Below are 18,178 nucleotides of genomic sequence, written 5' to 3'. Positions count from 1 at the left end.
AGGCTGATACCACGTTCGATTCAACATCTGGACTTAATTAGCCTGCCCTGTGGTCCAGAAGTCAGTGAGGACAAGGAAAACTGCATTCACTGCTACAGACATCATGGAAAGAGCATGTCAGGCTGCAGCATTACACAGGTATTTTCACCACAAAGTACAGCCTGTGGATGAAAGCACTGGGAGAGCCAGCGAGGCAGCTATGGAGTTGGTCTGGAGAGGATAGACAGAGCCTAAAAAACAAGTCTGCACCAGACCCACAGCTTGTATGTGGGGATAGCCCCCAACACCAAAACCAGTCTGACATAGAGTAGTTGAGACCCAGCCCATTCACTTCAGTTTTTGTTTTTTTTTTTTCTTTCTAACTGGAGCACAAACAGGTTTAGCTCCTATTCCCATTCATCTCATCTCAAAAAAACAAGCAAAAAAAAACGTCTCGAGGACGGGCAGTCTCAAAATGGACGCACCCAGAGCAAGTAGTTCCATGAGAAAAATGTTGGCCTTAGAGTTGCAAAGCACTTGGGCTGCATGCAACCATTTACATGTCAGAAAAGCGATGACAAGGTCTCCTCTCAGCTACCAGGCAGCCGATCCACAGCACTGTTAGATGGGTGAGCCAGAAATTCCAGTTGGTGAGCTCTCCAAAGTTCCGGTCTCCAGAGAACACGCTGCCTCACTCATGTCAGACACCATTGTGTTTTCTTCTGTTCTGATAGGAAGTCAGCCAAGGAGACAGTTTTATATCTCCAGACAGATACAGATTAGACTTAGGGTGGAGATTGGCCCTAATTAATCATAAGGGTTCAAATTAGGTTTCTACAGGTGCTCCAATTCTGCTAGCTTTAAGGCTGTTAGAGACAGAAACCTTAGGTCACCTATTTCAGACACCTCCAGTCCAGAACTACAGACACACCCCTAGAAATGCTCTACCTGACCAGGGATGTGGATGGCAGACCCGCTCTCACCCTCAGTTTGGAGGGGTTCGAGTCCAAGCTCTGGTTATCGCCCATCTCTTGTTTTCATCAGCACATCTGTTTACCTCTGATTTTCCAATGGAATGCAGCATCGCCGTGTTCCACAGGTACATCTGTGGAACCTCATTTAAATACCAATCAGAGAAGTCAATACACAAAGACAATGCAGCGCTTTCTTCCCTCCACACGTGTGGGCGTACAAACCGCGCCAGTATTAGCATCAGCTCCAGGATAATGGGATATTGTCTCATTCCCACCGTCTCTGCTTAATCTCACTTGACTCATCCAGGACCAGAAGAATCAAATTTTGATCACCGAGATACAGATTTAGGGGACGAGGGCTCTGGCACAGCATTTCCAGCCCTGGCACAGCTCTAACATACCATCCCAAGCAGAACTCCGGCTCTCACCGGACTTCTGTTTTCCCCACATGCAAAACAAGGATGATAACATCTACCACACAGGGTTGTTGTATGGTCTGGAAAGCAGTCAAACGGAAGCCACAGAGGGGAGGCAGAGGTGTTATTATCTCACACCTAGCTAAACATATTTCCCATTAATAGATTGCATGAGCACTCTTTTGTGTCACACGATTACGAAACTCCTTAATGTGCCATTAATATATATGTTAATAGTGAAGCAATGCGTGTATCTTGTTGTTGGGCAACCAGCGATGTTTCCATGGGAACTCCTCCTCTAACAGGCGTATGCGCAGCACAGTTTTTTAAAACAAAAATAATAATTTTATTTTTAAAGATCTTCTAAGACTTCTGCTAAGAATATCAGGAAAGATATCTTAGCAAAGCTATGGCTGCCAATACAGAGACAGCCAAAGGAAAGAGGTCTGCAGGGAATATCTTCAATGATTCTCAAATGCCAACATTGCCAGACTCCCTTATGTGGCAGTGCTGGGGTGAAACTTATCACAGATTTATTATTCCCATGCTCTCTCTGCATACAGCATAAGAGACTTCACGTTGTCAGTGTTCTCACTAAGCTATGAGTCAGTAAAACAAGGCAAGGCTGACTTTAAGACCCTTCTAAATTCATAAAACTTCAGTCAGACAACACATTCCTACTCCATTCCAGCCTGGAGGAAGCAAAAAAATCTCTGCTGAAAATAAAAAGTCCTGCATTAAAACAGCACTCCACTTGTGCATCCTCCTAGTGCCTCTTCCACGCGTTGCAGAGAGGGGGAAGAAAAAGCACATCATTTTATTTATTTTTAGCTCCGTGGGGGTCACTTTTCATTAAGCTGTTGAGAAGAAAACATACTCCCACCAAGACGTTAACATCTCATTTCCAGTACTGCTTTGGTAAAGGGACCAAATAAAAAATAATGGCTTTTACAATAAGACATATCATCTATCGTCAGCATGTAAAATGCAGCCATTAATCACAGAAGCAACCTACTTATTATAGGTATTCAAGCACTGGCAATACAAATGCTTATAAAACAGGGGCTCCTTTCATAATTCCCTGCCCTTGTCTCTCAATAGTTTAGAGGATTAACCCTTTTACAACAAGGGATGGGCAAACTGGTTTTGCCTAATTCCAAACCAACTTGACGTCATGGGTTCAAAAGTTCGACTTGAACTCAAACATCACATGCAGTTTGTGCTGAGGGGGGACAGAAAGAATGAGTTTGAGGAGAGAAAAAGGAACAGAGTGAAAGAGTAAATCTGAAAACACTGCAGGATATGGACAGAATGAAAAAAAGAGTGTAATAAAAGGTGAAAGGATAGGTACAAATTGCTAATGAACGATTGAAATCCCTACAAAGTAATACACACAACTTTGTCTTAACGTCTCGGTATGATTTGTATGGAAGCCTCTTCTGCCCTATAGACTTCTCTCTGAAGGGGAAAGAAATAGAGATTTTGTGTGTCTGCTTAGTTAACCCCCACGAAGAACACAATTAAGTGTATGCAAGCCAATGCTGCAGTCGCCACTGACTATGTATGACTTTGGACTTCTCTTGCATTTCTTAGCAAAAGATTTTACAATACTTTGCTCAAGTGTGTAACGAGCCACTCTTTCCATGTAACTAATGGGAAGGATGGGTCTTCAGCCTCACATTTTGAGTATGGGATGGAGCTGGGTGAAGGTGGCCAAGCTATGGAGCAAAATCCTCGGTTACCCCACGGCTTTGCAAAATCCAGCTCCATGCAGCTGTCCCTGCTCGCAGCAGCGGCATGTCCCGAGCTGCCAGATAAGTGAGTGCTCAGCAGAAAGCGGTCACACATTTGCAGTCTGATGCAACTCCTTTTTCTTTTCCTACACACCCAAACCTTCTCCTGACTTCAAGGAGTAAATAACATCTGGGGACAGTGGGGAAATGGGGAGGCACTGAGGAGAGCAACATTGGGGCATTAGAGTTCGAAATATGTAAGCCTCAATATTTACTGATCACTGTAAGAAGGGAGACATCTGAATGAAGGAGAGAACCTCACGAGGCATGGCTTTGAATTTTCTCTCCAGTTTAACCAGAGTAATTACTTTCCCCACACTTGAATTTTGTCAACAACTAGGCAATCATTTCCAAAGCTGGCACCAGTTACTGCAGGGGAAAGACTTACTGCTGGCATTGGGGAAAACAAACATTTTGAGACAACAAATTAAAAGAATACATTTTAAGCCATGTTAATGCTATGGGCCAGGTACTGGGAACAAACCGTTTCCTCTGGCTGGGCTTTTTTTCAATTAATTAACTAAGCAGCAACAGGCAGCAGCAGCTATTCCATTACCATTTCCCTCATCTGTAGGAATTATGCAGTGGTACCTTGTAGGGATGAGTGATTTCAGAGTAATTGAGCTACGTCCTGCTAGATCATCAGCAAACACTGCAGAGGTACTCAGAAACTCAGCACCAGCTCTGCTTCTGAAGAAATATCAGAGTTTTCTCAAGGTAATTCCCCTCCAGGAAATGTTTGTCTTCAACCGTCAAGACCCTGTGATGAATGGCAGTGCTTTCAGTATCCTGTCATTTAGTATCATTTTTATTTTGCAGGCATGTACTCAGAGGCAGAGAAACGCAATCAGCAGGTGAAAGCATCATCTTTTCCTTTTCTTTTTTATGGAAGATGAAGTTAAGATCGCCGCTGAGTTAATATGAGTCAAACGCATCGTGCCTAAGCTGCACTAAGCAGCCGATATATCTGCGAATGCATCATGGTAATGCTCAGTTTTTAAATAGCTGTCAACTGATTTCAATGCATTTTTACAAGTTGTGACATGTCTAATCATGCTGATATTAAGGAGGGAGAAAATAAGGCATAGATCACCAGTCAGTGACAAAGTCAGAACGAGAATCATTGCCTTCTCCCCCAGACATGACAAAGCCGTGGCTATTTGGTGACAGCTCTCAAGTTTTCTGTGCTGCTTTCATAGCTGTGTCTTCATTTACTTGTGGGAAAGAAAACAGGGAAAGAAAACAGGCAGTATTTTTTCCTTAAATGAAGTATGTGGCATAAAATCCCTGCATTAATGGCGGTTTTATTCCTTTAACACTACTGGATGGGGTCTATTTCATAGTTGTGAGCTCTTTGGAAAGTGTAAATGGGAGCGATTAGTTGACCTTGCTGTTAATAGAAAAGCCTGGAAAACAGGAGAGGATACAAAAAGGTGAAAACATGAAAACTGCAACTGCGCAAAAATAAATTATTTAATTTGCCAAACCGGATTTGCCAAAGTGAAAACAAAGCCCACGCAGCCAGCTAACCAGCTCTGGAGACATCCAGGCAGCCTGTGCTAGCCGTGCACGCGATCACATCCATCCCTTCCATGTCCATCACCTGCTGCAATGAAAGTTTTGCTACAAAACCCAACCCAAGCACTGAGAGAAGTCCCCGGTGATCCTGAGCAAAGCAGGATCCATTCCCCTCGCATCATCCGCTCGTGTTTTCAGATGTTTTTCTGGGAGGGGAAAGGATGGGAGAAGGCACGGGGGGAGGCAGAAGGACACGCAGAAGCTCTGCTCCCAGCAGCCGTGCCCACAACACGCTCGTGGACACAATTCCCTGCCCCACAACAGAAAAAGCCCCCGGGGGCTGCACAGCACAGGCAGGTGGGCGATCCCACCCCGCTGGTTCCATCCAGACACTCTGAGGTCTCCCAGTATCTTTGCTGGGAATAGGCACCGCAGCAGCCCAGTATTTACCTGTGTGATGGATGATGGTGGAGGCATCCCACACCCACGTCCCATTTTCTGTCCTTTCGCTGCACCCAGCGTTTCCATCCAGCAAAGACTTTCGCAAAGCCAGAGCAATGCTCCTTATTTAAACAAGGATCAGGCCCTATCTTTCATTTTAAACACAGCTGTGTAACGAAAGCAGAAAACAGAACAGACCAACTCCAACCCCTGCAAAGCCCTTTCAGCGCCTGGCACTGACTGGGAGATCGTTTGCTGCGGGGACGGATTTAGTTCCCTGAGAGAGCCAGGAATGACCCCACCTAGCAGCTATTCCCTGCTGGACACACGGTTTGCAATGTCCAAAGCTTCTGAAAGGCCTGCAGAGATGGCACTTAGCCGCAGTGCTAAAAGCCCCCGTGACAGCCCCGCGTGGCAAAGGGTGCAAGCCAGAAACACCACAGCTGCTCCCCAATGGTGGGGAGAGGCCTCGCCAGGATGGAAGGGAGCTGGGAGAGAGATATGAGGACAGAACGAGAAGGAGCAATCCTAAAGGATCAATCCTGAATGCATAAAAGTACAAGAATTCTCTTAGCGCAGGCGTGTGAGCCACAATTTAAAAGATGATCTCTCTCACTGTCTGCAAACAACACTGTATGCTGTTCGACTTGAATGTATTTATAAATCTGTCTTTTTATCATGTTTCCTTTTAAAATAATATTTTGGACGCTGTGCCTTGTTCTGCTGAGACAGAGATGAATCTCCATAACCATTTCAGTTTGGAGGTTGGATCATGCACGCGTTTCAGCAGCTCGTGAGCTGATACGTGCGCAAGGAAGCTCTCCAAATCCAATCAGGAATAGAAAGCACCATGATTTCTACTATTTTTCTATCATCTTTGCTGTCTCTTCTCATGTAAGTCTCCAATGGACAGAAATATATCTGCAGTACCAACTGCAGTGACATCTCTCATAGCAGTCAAGAAAAAGGGTTTCTTTAGAGCTGTACAAATAAAGAGCGATCGCTCTGGGATTACATTAAAAAAAACCATTCACGAAATGGAAGCGTTAAAGCTGCTTTGTTATAATGTGCTTTTAAATGTTTACAGTTAAGGCATAATTGAATTTGACTCACTTGGGCCCTGATCCAACGACGATTTAATTGACATCAGTGGGAGTTGGATTGGGCTCGAAGTCATTTTAACTAAAATAACCCATCAATTGTTCCTCACCCACTTCATCAAACTCCTTCTCATCGTTTATGATTGCTCTGTAATTTATTGCAACGAGGTTAAACCAACCCTACCAACTTCTGGGAAGCTCTCCTGTCCCTCAGAGGAGGATCTCACCACCATCGGGCAACCTAGAACCAATTTGCTTATGGGAAGCGCACGGAAGGGCAGGTCCAAACTGCCCAGCATTGTCCTCTGCTATGACAGAAACCCTCCAACTTCAGCTCCTCCACTATTTAGTCACCAAAGGAACAAAATGAACTGTTGGCATAGCTGTCAAGAGAAGGTTTTGAGCAAAACAGGCAGAAGGGTGAAACCAAATATACGCACCAACTCATGCAAACATTTCGCAGCCAAAAAAACAACAAAAAGAAACAACATTTGCTTCAGACTTCTCACCATTGTGTTGCATCAGCATTACTCACTTTCTATTTGGGGGGTATTTTTCATGTTTCTCCTCTTTGAGCCGCAGGAATAAAAGCAAGCCTGAGCCCCAGGCCTTCCTAAGCACGCACAATGCAATGCAACGATGTGCAGTGATACGCGCTGCGTGCAGCTTCCCACAAGAAAGCACCACCACTGCTAATTTGGCTTCAAAGGTGACAGATTAATCTGTCACAGAATACCCTGCTTAGGTAACCACAAACACATCACACGCGTTTCTGCCTTGTAAAAGAGGAGATGTTTTTATTAAGGCTTCGACCTTAATGGTCGAAGGCACTGGTTTGCCATGTAGGTGTGCGGGCATTTGTACCCTTGGAGCAACAGAGACCTGCTCATGCTTCAGTACTTGTGCTAGAAGTATCTATTAAAGCCTAGACCAGATGAAATCCAACTTCCATGGGTGAAATCTCAGTTTAAAAAAAAAAAATGGCATCAGCAGGAATTAGCCATTAATTATCCTGTAGCTTTTAAGATCATCGTTAGCAGAAATATCCAAAGGCAAACGGTGAGCAAACGCCTAAAGATGAGTTGCATTTAAAACTCTAATTTTGAGAAAATCCACTGAACGAGCAGCAGGATTAGCTGAGTTCCAGGGCACATACACACGCTTCTAATTCAAATCCTTCCCTGCATGAGTAGTCCTGTTGAAATCAGCCAAGCGACCACATGAGCAGAAACCACTGGCATGTTTCAGAACGTACAAAGTAAGACCTGAACGTGCAAATCCAAACACATCTTAAGGTCACAGTGAGGTTGCTGCTTGCATTTCACGGAACAAATTAGCATACGCGTTTGCAAATTTTCTATCATCACATTTTTAATGGGGATTTTATTTTTGTTGTGTTAAAAGTTCTGGGAAGCTGTATCCCCTTCCTTCGGAAAAAAGTCATCTCCCCTCAACGGGCGACGCGCATTAACGCTGCGGCTGTGACAACTGCAGTTGGAGGAGGTTTGAACACCAGTCCACGTTAGTGAGGTTGGAGGTGGTATTTTGGGAGAGCCCACTCTTCACCCCCACCCTTTCAGTTACTTAAATGGGTCCCAGCCCTGATCCGAACACCTGTCTGAAATATCTGCGAGCGGTAACGTGGTGCTCTTCCGAGCTGTCCCCTGGCCAAGAGCAATGAGGGAAAAGAAGCCAAGAATCAGTCAAATGTAAAGTTATATGAAAGAAAGATGGAAAATACTGAGTATTCGCTGCGTTAGCCAGGCCCTAACACTGAACCTATATATATATTTTTACAGACGTCATTGGAACATGGCTTAGGGAATTTCACATCACTCAGCAAGGGCTAGAAGCTTCTCTGCTGGATTCTCCCAGCGTGCTAGAAAATGAGAAGTAACAGAAAACCAGGGCAGAGAAATGCAGCTCCAGCGCTGCGCTGGATGGCAAGATTTGCATGACCTCACACCTCACTGCTCAGCCTGCTCCGAAACCCTCACATTTATCTCACCCACGTGATGGGCGCTGGGAGCGATCAGGTGCAACATTGCACAGAAACTCTTTGCAACACAACAAGACACAAGAGCAATGCAAAGAGGACGTGGTCCTGTGCGGGTGGACACTGCCATGCCCATCTGCGGAGCCCTCCCTCGATATGCCACAGTGCTGGGTAAAGGCGCTTGCCAGCTCCATCACCTTGTTCTTCTGACCCAGCTCTCCCAGGGATGTGCTCTTCACCTACACAAATACGCCCGAGACCACAGCCCTGGTCCTAAGCTTTCTGGGGAATGATTATATCCGAGCAAATAGACCTTGTGTTAATGGGTTCTGGCTTCAGCAGTCCAGCTGCAGCAGTTCTTAAACAGAGCAGGCTGAAAATGTTCCGTCCTAGCTTCCTCCCGTCAAAAGTTAAAAAAGAAAAAGAAAATTAAAGAAAACCTTGCAATATAGAAAGTAATTCATGGCTTTGCCTAACATTTCATATTTTAAAAAATAAAAAGTTTCAAGTCAGCCTTCAGAAAGTTCGCTTTCCATATTTTTTTTCCAGTGTCCAATCTGTTTTTTTTTTCCCCCCCGCTTTTTAACGTTCAACTTGCCAAAATAAATTCTACAACATTTTGTCTAACTTTGACCTGAAAAGAGCAAGTCGTTACTTTTCTCCTGCACACGAACAAACCAAGCATCCGTTCTTCTGCCTCATGCAATTATCACCCTAGGTGAAGAGCAGGGAAAAAAGGCTCCCAAGCTCCTGCCCTGCTGCCCAGCGCCCGGTGAGATGGCTCCATACAATCTCACCTGTTTTTGCCACAATTTCCCCAAGAAAGATCCTGCCCTTTTTCATACCCATTGGGTACTGAAGGCACTGATGCTGGTGGGATGTTTATCCCACAAACCAAGGATTTTCCTGCATTTTACACCAGCAAGTTGAATCAGAGCTGGACTGGATGGTATCTACAGGTCCCTTCCAGCCCCTACAATTCTGTGATTCTGTGAATGATAAACCATGACAACGCGGGATCCGCAGCCCTGGGCTGCACTGAAGGGCTCCACGGGCAGTGCTGTGGTCAGAGCTCTGCACGGACACCCCGAGCTTAACCCAGGACACCACAGGGATGGATCTGAGCTGCTCCCAGTGTGACGGTGAGGCTTCAGAAAATAAAAGTGTGGGGATCAGCTTTCCCAGAGGAATCCCACATTCGTTAATGCCTTCTATTCCCGCGCTCCTCCGCAGCGCTGATTTGTACTTAACCACAGCCACAACGCCGCTGGCTTTCGGCGGCCGGCTTTACTGCAGCCACCAGGGTGTGATTTTCTCTTTTGTTCCGTGTCATTTTGCCTGTGGTTCGTTTCTTTTATTCGTGATGAACAGCACTGAGAAACAGACGGCCACATTCGGTCCTGACGGCAGATTCTTAAATATCTCAGTGTCAGGGCCAGGTTGCCGTGCTCGATCTGAGCGAGATCTGTTTTCAGATCCTGGCTCTGATCTGGCTTCGCTTCTGAAATGCCACCTCTAATGTTGGATATAATCTGGCTGAGAGGATTGACAGACCCGTCTCCAAATATTATATCCACGGATATTATTAGCCAGCTCGTGTGCCGCTTTTTCGCATTTCTGAACTATATTTTCTGCTAAAGTTGTCAGAACGCATTAAAAAAAAACAAACCACCACGTCGGACATCCTGCAGAATGCTGAGCTCATTAAAACAAAGTGCTGTGCCCAGGCTTCAGCCACTACGGCTGGATCCTCTTCCCATGCTGGCACCTTTGGCCGTTCCCAGCTGGGGGACATTTCCCCATAGGGCTGCAGAGGACGGACACGTTGTGCCTGAGGATCCCGGCCCCTGGGGAGCAGCGAGGCACAGCACTCCTGCACGAGCAGACAGCGACGTCTGAGTGCTGCTGGGTTTGCAGAGCGCTGAGACACCACGGTGAGCAGACTGAGACTTCTAGGATTTGGATGCGGCAACGCTGTCTGTGAATTACTTGGAATTTACGAAGAGCACTCATCAGCTCACCTAATCCTGGATTAGAGGCAGCTACCGAAGCAACACTTGATACTTCTCTCTATTTTTCTTTCATTCTGTCCTCATGTTTTGCTATTAAACTACAGAATTACACTGATCTTTGTAAACTAAACCCAATACGGCTGAGAATTTTTTTTTAAGTTTTTTTTTTTTTTCCCCCCCACATAAAACCCAGAAATAACTCCCAAACCACCAACACCACAGCAGTGCAGGTCTGAGCACAGATGCTGGCAGCTCCGCGCTTTGGGTCGGCACAGCACCGCGTCCTGCTCCCCCAGCAAAACCTATGCGGATACAGCTCTTCCAAGGACACCCCTCACCCCAGCTTTGGCCATCACGGGCACACAAATGAGACATTCAGGTGGGAAAGCTCTCCTGAGGGCACACACCACAAGATAGAACTCATTCCAGCAGGTGGGACCCGGATGGGACGGGGCAGCCCGGTGCTTGGCTCGCTCAGGTGCGAGCTGGCCTGGCACCAGGTACACCAGCTGCTTTGGATTGCTCCAACCGATGAATCCAGCTGCTACGTTTCATGTAACGCGCTCGGAGTGGCTGGCATCTCATTTTTCCCCGCACTCAGACGCACTGTGCACCGATCCCCTCTCCTTTCCCAGCTCTCCCCCAGGAGCTCCGTAACAATATCCGTTCAATCTAAAGAAAAATGGGTCAGCAAAGTAATTCTGCAAGAGAAGCGGCTTCCACCCCCGTTCTACGCAATGTCCCAGAGCAAATCCAACCCTCGCCCATATCAAGGCCTTTCTGAACAGAATCCGAAGGCCTCTCGCTGTTGTGAGGTCACTTATACAGAAACTAAGCTGTTTTAGGACGCAGTAAATCTACTTTACTTTCCCACTATGAATTCCTAAACAGGTTGCCAAGACTGATCTGAAATGGGGAATGCCAAAGCTCACGCTCTGCTGCTCGAGCAATGATTTCCCACCGTGTTTACTGTGTCACTTGGTTTAGTCCAGAGCGCTGAAAGGACTCAGACACGTCCGGATAATGGCAGCCGAAAAATCTTTGGGATCAGCAGATCCCAGTTGTACCCCAAGATTAAAAAAAAAAAAATAAACAACGAAAAAACAGAAGAAGTGGAAAATAAAAATTCCAGTTGAGAGCAATTCTGTACTACAAGCCTACATACATTAAAACGATGAGCGTACAAATAGAAAACAAGGCCTTACTTTCCCCACTTCTTCCCCCCTCCTAAAATGTCTGAAATAATCATTTAAATGAAGCCAGACACTCAGATACTTTCTGAGTCGACTCATCTCGACTCATTTGGATGGTTTAGAAAGGATGTTCTAAACCAGCGCTGCTCGTCATTAACAGACAACGCCATGAGCTGCACTATCACTGGGGACAACAGCAGCTCCCCCCCCCACCATGGACACCCTTCTATTTTTCAATAGATTTTAGTTATGTTTAGAGATACAGCGTTTTTCCGGTTGGATCTTCTAACACCATGCACTGAGAGCGCCCTTTGGTTCTTTATCATGTCGGCAGCTATAAATGTGGCAGCTGGACTGGGAGCCTCACGCTGAGCTGCAACTTAAATAAAAAAAAATAAAATATGGGAAACGAAGCGGAATTGGGATAGAGCCTCCTGAAAAATGTTGTAAGCATTTCAAGCTGAAAAATGATTTAAAAAAAAAAAAAAAAAAAAAAAGATGATTTGGAAAGTGATTCCTATGGGACTCAGAAAGTCGGAGTTTCTCGGCCCCCAGAAGTCAGGACAAGAAGCCAAGCACGGCACGCACGGACGCCGCGGCCGTTACCTGTCCTGGCTTATTACGTGGCACAACATGAAAAGCCAGTAAGTAATTAAATATCATAAAAGAGAACAAATAATGTTTTCACTGCCCAAGCCGTAAATCAAAGAGATATTAACCACCATCTGAAAATACTTCCACTTAAAATACCTCGTCACCTATTTTATCAGCCCCGATGGCTGCGAACCTCGCCGTGCATTTTGTGAGATTTGGTATGAGTACAGCCTTCCTCAGCAAATGCCACAGTTACACCAAATTTAAGCTAAGGATTGATCCCTTCTAGGGAAAATGGCATTTTTCTTTCCAAATACCAAGGGGTGGAGGGGGGGGTTCGCTCCGAACTCCTTGCAATGGAAACCTTCCCAATGGGAGCAGTGAGCCTCTCATCAGCCCTGAATCTCCTTCCAGCTGAGACGTCCATCCTCAGCGTGACAACGCACGGGGAATGTCCCGAGCAGCCCCGCAGCCCATCCCGCTGCGCTCAGCAGCCCCGCGTTGCACCAACCCACTGTAAATATTGCAAGTTCCATCACAGCCGAAAGCAAAATTATTTCCCATCCGCTCAGCGATTTTTCCCAGCTCTCTTCCCCGCATAGGGGACGTCACCAAACACGCGTGCCGAACACCTCCTGTCTTTCAGCTTCCAGTAAATTACAAAGCGTATCAGGCTGCCCCGACTTCACCCGGGATGAAAGAGCTCTTCACTCTTCAGCCCACGAAAGCGCTGCAAAACTTCGCTCCTGAAATTAATTCAGACCTCAAAGAAAATCTGCGCTCACTGCTTTCCTGATTTACTCGACAGACAAAGCAAACATGAGCAATAAGTGCAGTGCCGTGGTGCTGTATTTCTTCAGGCTTTGGTCCCTTAGCAGTTTTGTTTTTTTTTTTTAAACAGATTTGTGTTGGGTATTTTTCAAATTCTTTCATATTTAGTAATTTCTGTGCTCTGCTCTGTTTCTTAGACAGTAACAAAGCTTTTTTTTCCTCTTTTATTTTAATAAAATAAATCCCATTACCTAGGACTTACAGGAATTCAGTAGTACCTATCCTCCCTGGAGCCTCACTGTTTGGGAGCATGGACTTTTGCAGCCACTTCTATCACGGTTTTAATCCCACCACCAAATCTCTGCTCTCCACTTCCCGATCACTGCAGCTCCACGAGGCCGAGCTCCTGAGAAGCCAATGTCCACTGCTCCGTGGCACGGGGCAGCCCGGAGCTGGGGCAGAGAACACGATCTCGAGGGGAAATTCATTAACGATCCCAGGCACAAAGTGAAGCACGGCTTTAACTGCAGAGCAACGAGAGTCATGCTAGCATCACTCAGAACCCACTGCTGAATCATCTGAAGAGTATTAATGACTATTTAATGAATAAATACTGCTCTTGCAAATCCGTGCTTGCTGTACAAGCCACAGAACCATACATTCAAAAAATGTCTTCCCCCCTCCCCAGGGGGGTGCACTGGAACAGCTGCTGGGAGCACCCACCCATCGGGAACCCCAACGATCTCCTTGGCTGAAGGGCACTTTCACACCGTGGCTTTTTGGTCCTGACTCGGTCAAGCATGCTTCTAGGTGTCAGTAAATACTCAGTCGTGTTCCTTCTGGGTGCTAAGGGCTGCTTTCTTCTCTAAAGCTTCCTCTTTCTGTACAGCAGAGATGGAAGAAGGAGACGAGGATCTCCTCCCGGCAGATGAGTGCAGCCGTGCCATTGACCCCAGCACGGGCAGAAATGGGCCCCCCACTCTTACCCCCCATCCGAGCCCTGCGTGCCTATTTTGGCCAAGCATGGACAGGACATTGCTCCCTCGTTAGCAACATCCTCACTAACAACCAGAGCTCCTCGCCCCACAGCACGGCACGCTCGGTTCGGGGAGGCAACGCGCGCCATGCGCGAGTCAATGGGAAGAAATAAATTTGGAACGAAGATGACACTATTCATGTAACTTCTGACCTTCCAATCAATTGGGGATCTTCAGCTAATTACATTTGCAAAATAAATGTTGAGGTTGGAGAAGGACCAAGGGATTACTCCGCTGATCAAACTCTCTGTAACCCAACGGCAAGTTTTATATTGGCGCATTAGTGCGGCTTCACTGGGACCTGGAAAGTTCCCTCTTATTTATATTCAACCGAGCACGGGAGGAAAAAGGAAATAAAAAGAGCCAAGTGGTGTAGGACTTGAATTTTTAAACACAACATCACACAGATGCAAAATGCATTTCTTGGTACGAGGAAAAGCAAAAGTTTGACCTTGAAACACATTATACTTTACCAAGAATGAGGCTTTCAAATAATGTTCTCGAATAGTTATGAATTTTTGAATCATGTATTGCAAAGTCCCAGCTTCATCATCTGCTCCATTAGGTGCCACCAGCACAAGGGTGGCACTACGGGAAGAGTATAACTGCAGAACTACCAGAAAATGGGCTCTTTTTGTTTAAATCCGGCATGCATTACAGGGATGACATTTTTACTGTGCATGTGGATCTTTAAAAGCTCACATCAGACCGATCCGTTTGTGAAACACCTGCGGTCAAGACCCCGTACCGCTCATCGCGATGCACTGAAATCAGCCGCCGCACAGCGAGGTCGGGAGGGTCCCACCGCATCCCCCTCACCGGGAGCCGCTCTCCCGATGGGGACGGCCCTGGGGGCTCTGCCTGATCCCAGCGAGGGGCGGCGACCCCCGCCCCAGCCCCCCCAACCCCCCCCTTACCCGCGCAGGAGTGCAGCGGCTTTGGCCGGACCAGGAGGGACGGACAGACGGAATAGAGGGAAAGTTTCTCGAAGTAATCGCAGGTCTCCTTGGAGAGGATCTCGTCGATCATGAAAGTCTTGTAGCGCCTCCTGCCTGCCTTGGCGAGCCGGGGCTGCGGCGGGCAGTGCATGGCCGGCCCCGGGGCCGCGGGGCTGCGCGGGGCTGCCAGGGCGGCGGGCGGCCGCTCATGGATGGGGCGCGGAGCCGCCCGAGCTCCTCCTGCGGGCGCTGTCCCCGCGCTCGCTCCGCGCTCCGCAGCGCCGGGCTGGGCTGGGCTGGGCTGGGCTCGACTCAGCTCGGCAGCGCTCCCTCGGCTCGCAGCGCCGCTGCCCGCTATATAACCGTGCCGATAAGCATCTCCCCGCGGCCTTTTTAGGACGCTCCTGCTGTCAATCAGGGCGCCCGCTGCTCCCCGCCGAACACCATTGTTACCCTGCGCCCGGCTGGGAGGATCCCGGCGCTCCTCTCCCCTCCCTGCTCTCTATTTTAAGATACTGGGGTGTGTGCTTTTCTTTCTTTTTCCTTTTTTTTTTTTTTTTTTTTTTTTTTTTTTTTTTTTTTTTTTGGGGGCCCCCCCCCCCCCCTACTCCCCCCTCCCCCCCCCCCCCCCCTTCCTCCCCTCCTCTAGCCCGCAATTAGTTTTAATAAATTAAAAGCGCGGGCAGAGTGGGGAAGCTCAGCCCCGGGGCCGCGTCCCGAACCGAACCGGCCCGGCCCGCGGTGCCGCTCTGCCCAAGCCCTGGGCTCCCCCAGCTCATCCCCCCTGGGCCGCGCGGTGCGGGACGGAGCGGCGAGCTCCAACCCTCAGCTCTGGGTGCCTCTGCGCGGCTGCTCCGTTTGTGCGCTCAGTCCCGGCGCAGTTCCGCGGCCCCGGAGCTGATTTAGGGGCAGATCTCCGCGGGATGAGCGCTGCCGTTACCAGAAACCCCATTTGTTTCCTTGGAAGGAAACAATCGCGTCCCACTCACGGCCGATTTCAGCAACTTTTCGTTGCTTTCTATTAAAAAAAACCAACCCTCACACATCTATCGGCGGCCTCTCAAATCCTTTCTGTAAGCAGTGCTTCTTCTTCATCACAAGAGCCACTTGGCTTTCGGCTTTGCAGATCTAGCTGCAGGTTTGGAGAGCCCCAAAAGCAGCGCTGGGCAGCGCCGGAGCACGGGCACGCATGGGGAGACACCGAGCTCTTCATTTCTCTTTTGGACTTCTTTCCTAAAAGCTCATCGCATGGTTCTAAAAAGCACGGCACAGCGAATTACAACACAGATAAAATGAAGCGTTTTGCTCACGAAGCCATCGGAAGGGCGTTCTCGTTTAAAATAAATCGTTTGACATATTATTTTACGATTGATTTTGAGAAATGAAGGCACTGTCGCCACGAGGAATTTCATTAGAACGAAAGCAGCCGCCGCGGAGCTCGGAGCCGCTTCCCCCGCTGACACAACCATCCCCAGCCACTGCAACCCTTGCTTTAATTCCTAAACAAACGACAAATATTGAAAGAGATTTGCAGAGCTCGTTCTGCACGCCGCTCTACGAGCACTCGAGCACTCGTTTCACGTGGGTTTCAGGAGCACTTTCCCCCTTTTTTTTACGCCGTTTTTTCGAGGCAACAAAGTAATTCCCGATGGCATTAACCCCGGCACTCACTGCTTTGTGCTGGTAGAATCGCACGGAGCGCTTCCGAAGCGACTGAATCCAACCCCCCAGCAGCACAGAGCAGCAGTGAGTGGCGTTTTGCTCCAGGTTTCCCCACTGTCTGTGGGCAGTAGATGCAGCACCCTCTCCCCACTCCACATTTTGCATCGACAAAAGCTGACAAGACCCAACAGAGGAAAGTCCCCTAAATTTGGGAGTGCAATACAAGTGCTGGAAGGGAAGGGCCCCTCGAGGAGCCCAACCAGCTCCAGTGCAGAAGGCGAATGGGGAAGGAGCCGCCAGCTCACCCACGTCCCTTCCCACAGCCACCGCACAGCAGCTCTGCCCGTCCCTTCAAGTCCATTTTTCTTGCATCTGAAGGCCTGAATACACAGAGACGTGGGGCTGGCACCTCTGCCAAATGGCAGCACCCGAAAAGAAGGTCGGGCAGGTGGGATTAGCATACCCCGACACATCCCCGTATCTATCCTGCTTCTTACTTACTTACATGAGATTTCTTTTTCTAATTTTTTTTTTTTTTAAGTGGCCGGAGCAATACCATGGATTATATCATATGAAACACACACTGGCTGTCAATCAAAAAGGGGGTGCTTTGGTCAGGAATAATCAGGGGTTTTGTTTCCAACATTAATGAAGTGGCTGGAATAGCAAACATCTGCCAAGGGGACTCAAACCCCGAGCAGCTGTTGGAGCCCCCAGACCTCTTCCCACGTAGGACAGCCCCGCTGCTGAGTACTTCTCCCTGAGGTCTCCGTAGGGCTGAGAAATGGGGCCATGCGGGAGGGTGGGAAGGGAAAGGCATGTCAGGAGGGCTCGGAGGGCAGACGCTGTGACGTGGGCTGTGCATGTGAGCCCAGCACCCGCGCTCCGCAGATGGCCACGTGAGAGCCAGGCCCAGGATTCCTACACGTGTCCTTTCCAAGAGGGAAGGGGACTAATCCCAGGGAAAAGATCCTGTGGGTCACCGAGTGAAGCTACTTTCTGTGTGTGTAAAGCCAGAAGAGGGGAAGAAGATGGCAGTGCTCTGAGCTCATCGGGCAGCGATGGGTCATCCATGCAGAGAGTTCAGTCTTCCACCGTAACACTGGGCAATCGCACCCAGCTCATCAGAAAGCATGGCAGGAGACCTGCTGAAGTAGGGTTTCTGCAGACATTTGTTTTAACCCCAGCCCTGGTTCTGCCAGGTGCTGCCAGCATTGGAACCCACTGGTGCTGAGGCACCTTACGGCGGCCTCAGATAATTTTTTTTCTTGTTCTGAATTCCTTTCACCCTACCTAATGGGCACAGATTCTTTCCCCAAGCCCCCGACATTGCCACATTTAATTGTTTTTTTCCAGCAAAATCCAGCGAGATCTCAGCATTCACCCAACATAAGAAGGTTTCTGATACCTGCCCAATGCGAGAGAAAATGGCATTGCCCAGAAAGCTGTAAAACCAGGAGGGTGGAAAATCTCCCTACACGCTCATAGAATTGGGTAAAACCAAGGAGCCCCTTAGTGCTCTGTTCTTCTGGGAGAAACGCTGCTCGAGGACAGACAGACATGTGGGCAGGGCGTCCCCCCCCCCAGCTCCTGGAGGGCCTCTGTAAAAGCAGGAACACACAGGACAGAAGAGAAACTGCAGTGTTTGTTGGCTCTGAACTTTGCCTTGGCCCCTCTGCAGATGGCAAGGCGACGCTGCTGGGCACCGAAGTGCGCGATGTCATAGAAATTGCAAAGCAGAGAGGTAATTGCAT

The 18,178-nt window shown here is 48.2% G+C and overlaps 1 protein-coding gene across 1 annotated transcript in view; it reads right to left on the bottom strand.

The window, feature by feature from the left end:
- The window catches only part of BARX2 (BARX homeobox 2), a 29,228-nt gene extending 14,157 nt beyond the window's left edge, over window positions 1-15,071 (bottom strand). The window contains exon 1 of the mRNA XM_021376328.1: window positions 14,742-15,071. Coding sequence (XP_021232003.1) covers window positions 14,742-14,913 — 172 coding nt within the window. The 5' untranslated portion in view covers window positions 14,914-15,071. The remainder of the gene's footprint in view (window positions 1-14,741) is intronic.

The sequence above is a fragment of the Numida meleagris genome, chromosome 23 (assembly GCF_002078875.1).
Source record: "Numida meleagris isolate 19003 breed g44 Domestic line chromosome 23, NumMel1.0, whole genome shotgun sequence".
In the NCBI taxonomy this organism is placed as follows: Eukaryota; Metazoa; Chordata; class Aves; order Galliformes; family Numididae; genus Numida; species Numida meleagris.
Note: the sequence above shows the minus strand (reverse complement) of the source record. Positions and strands in the feature narration are given on the sequence as shown.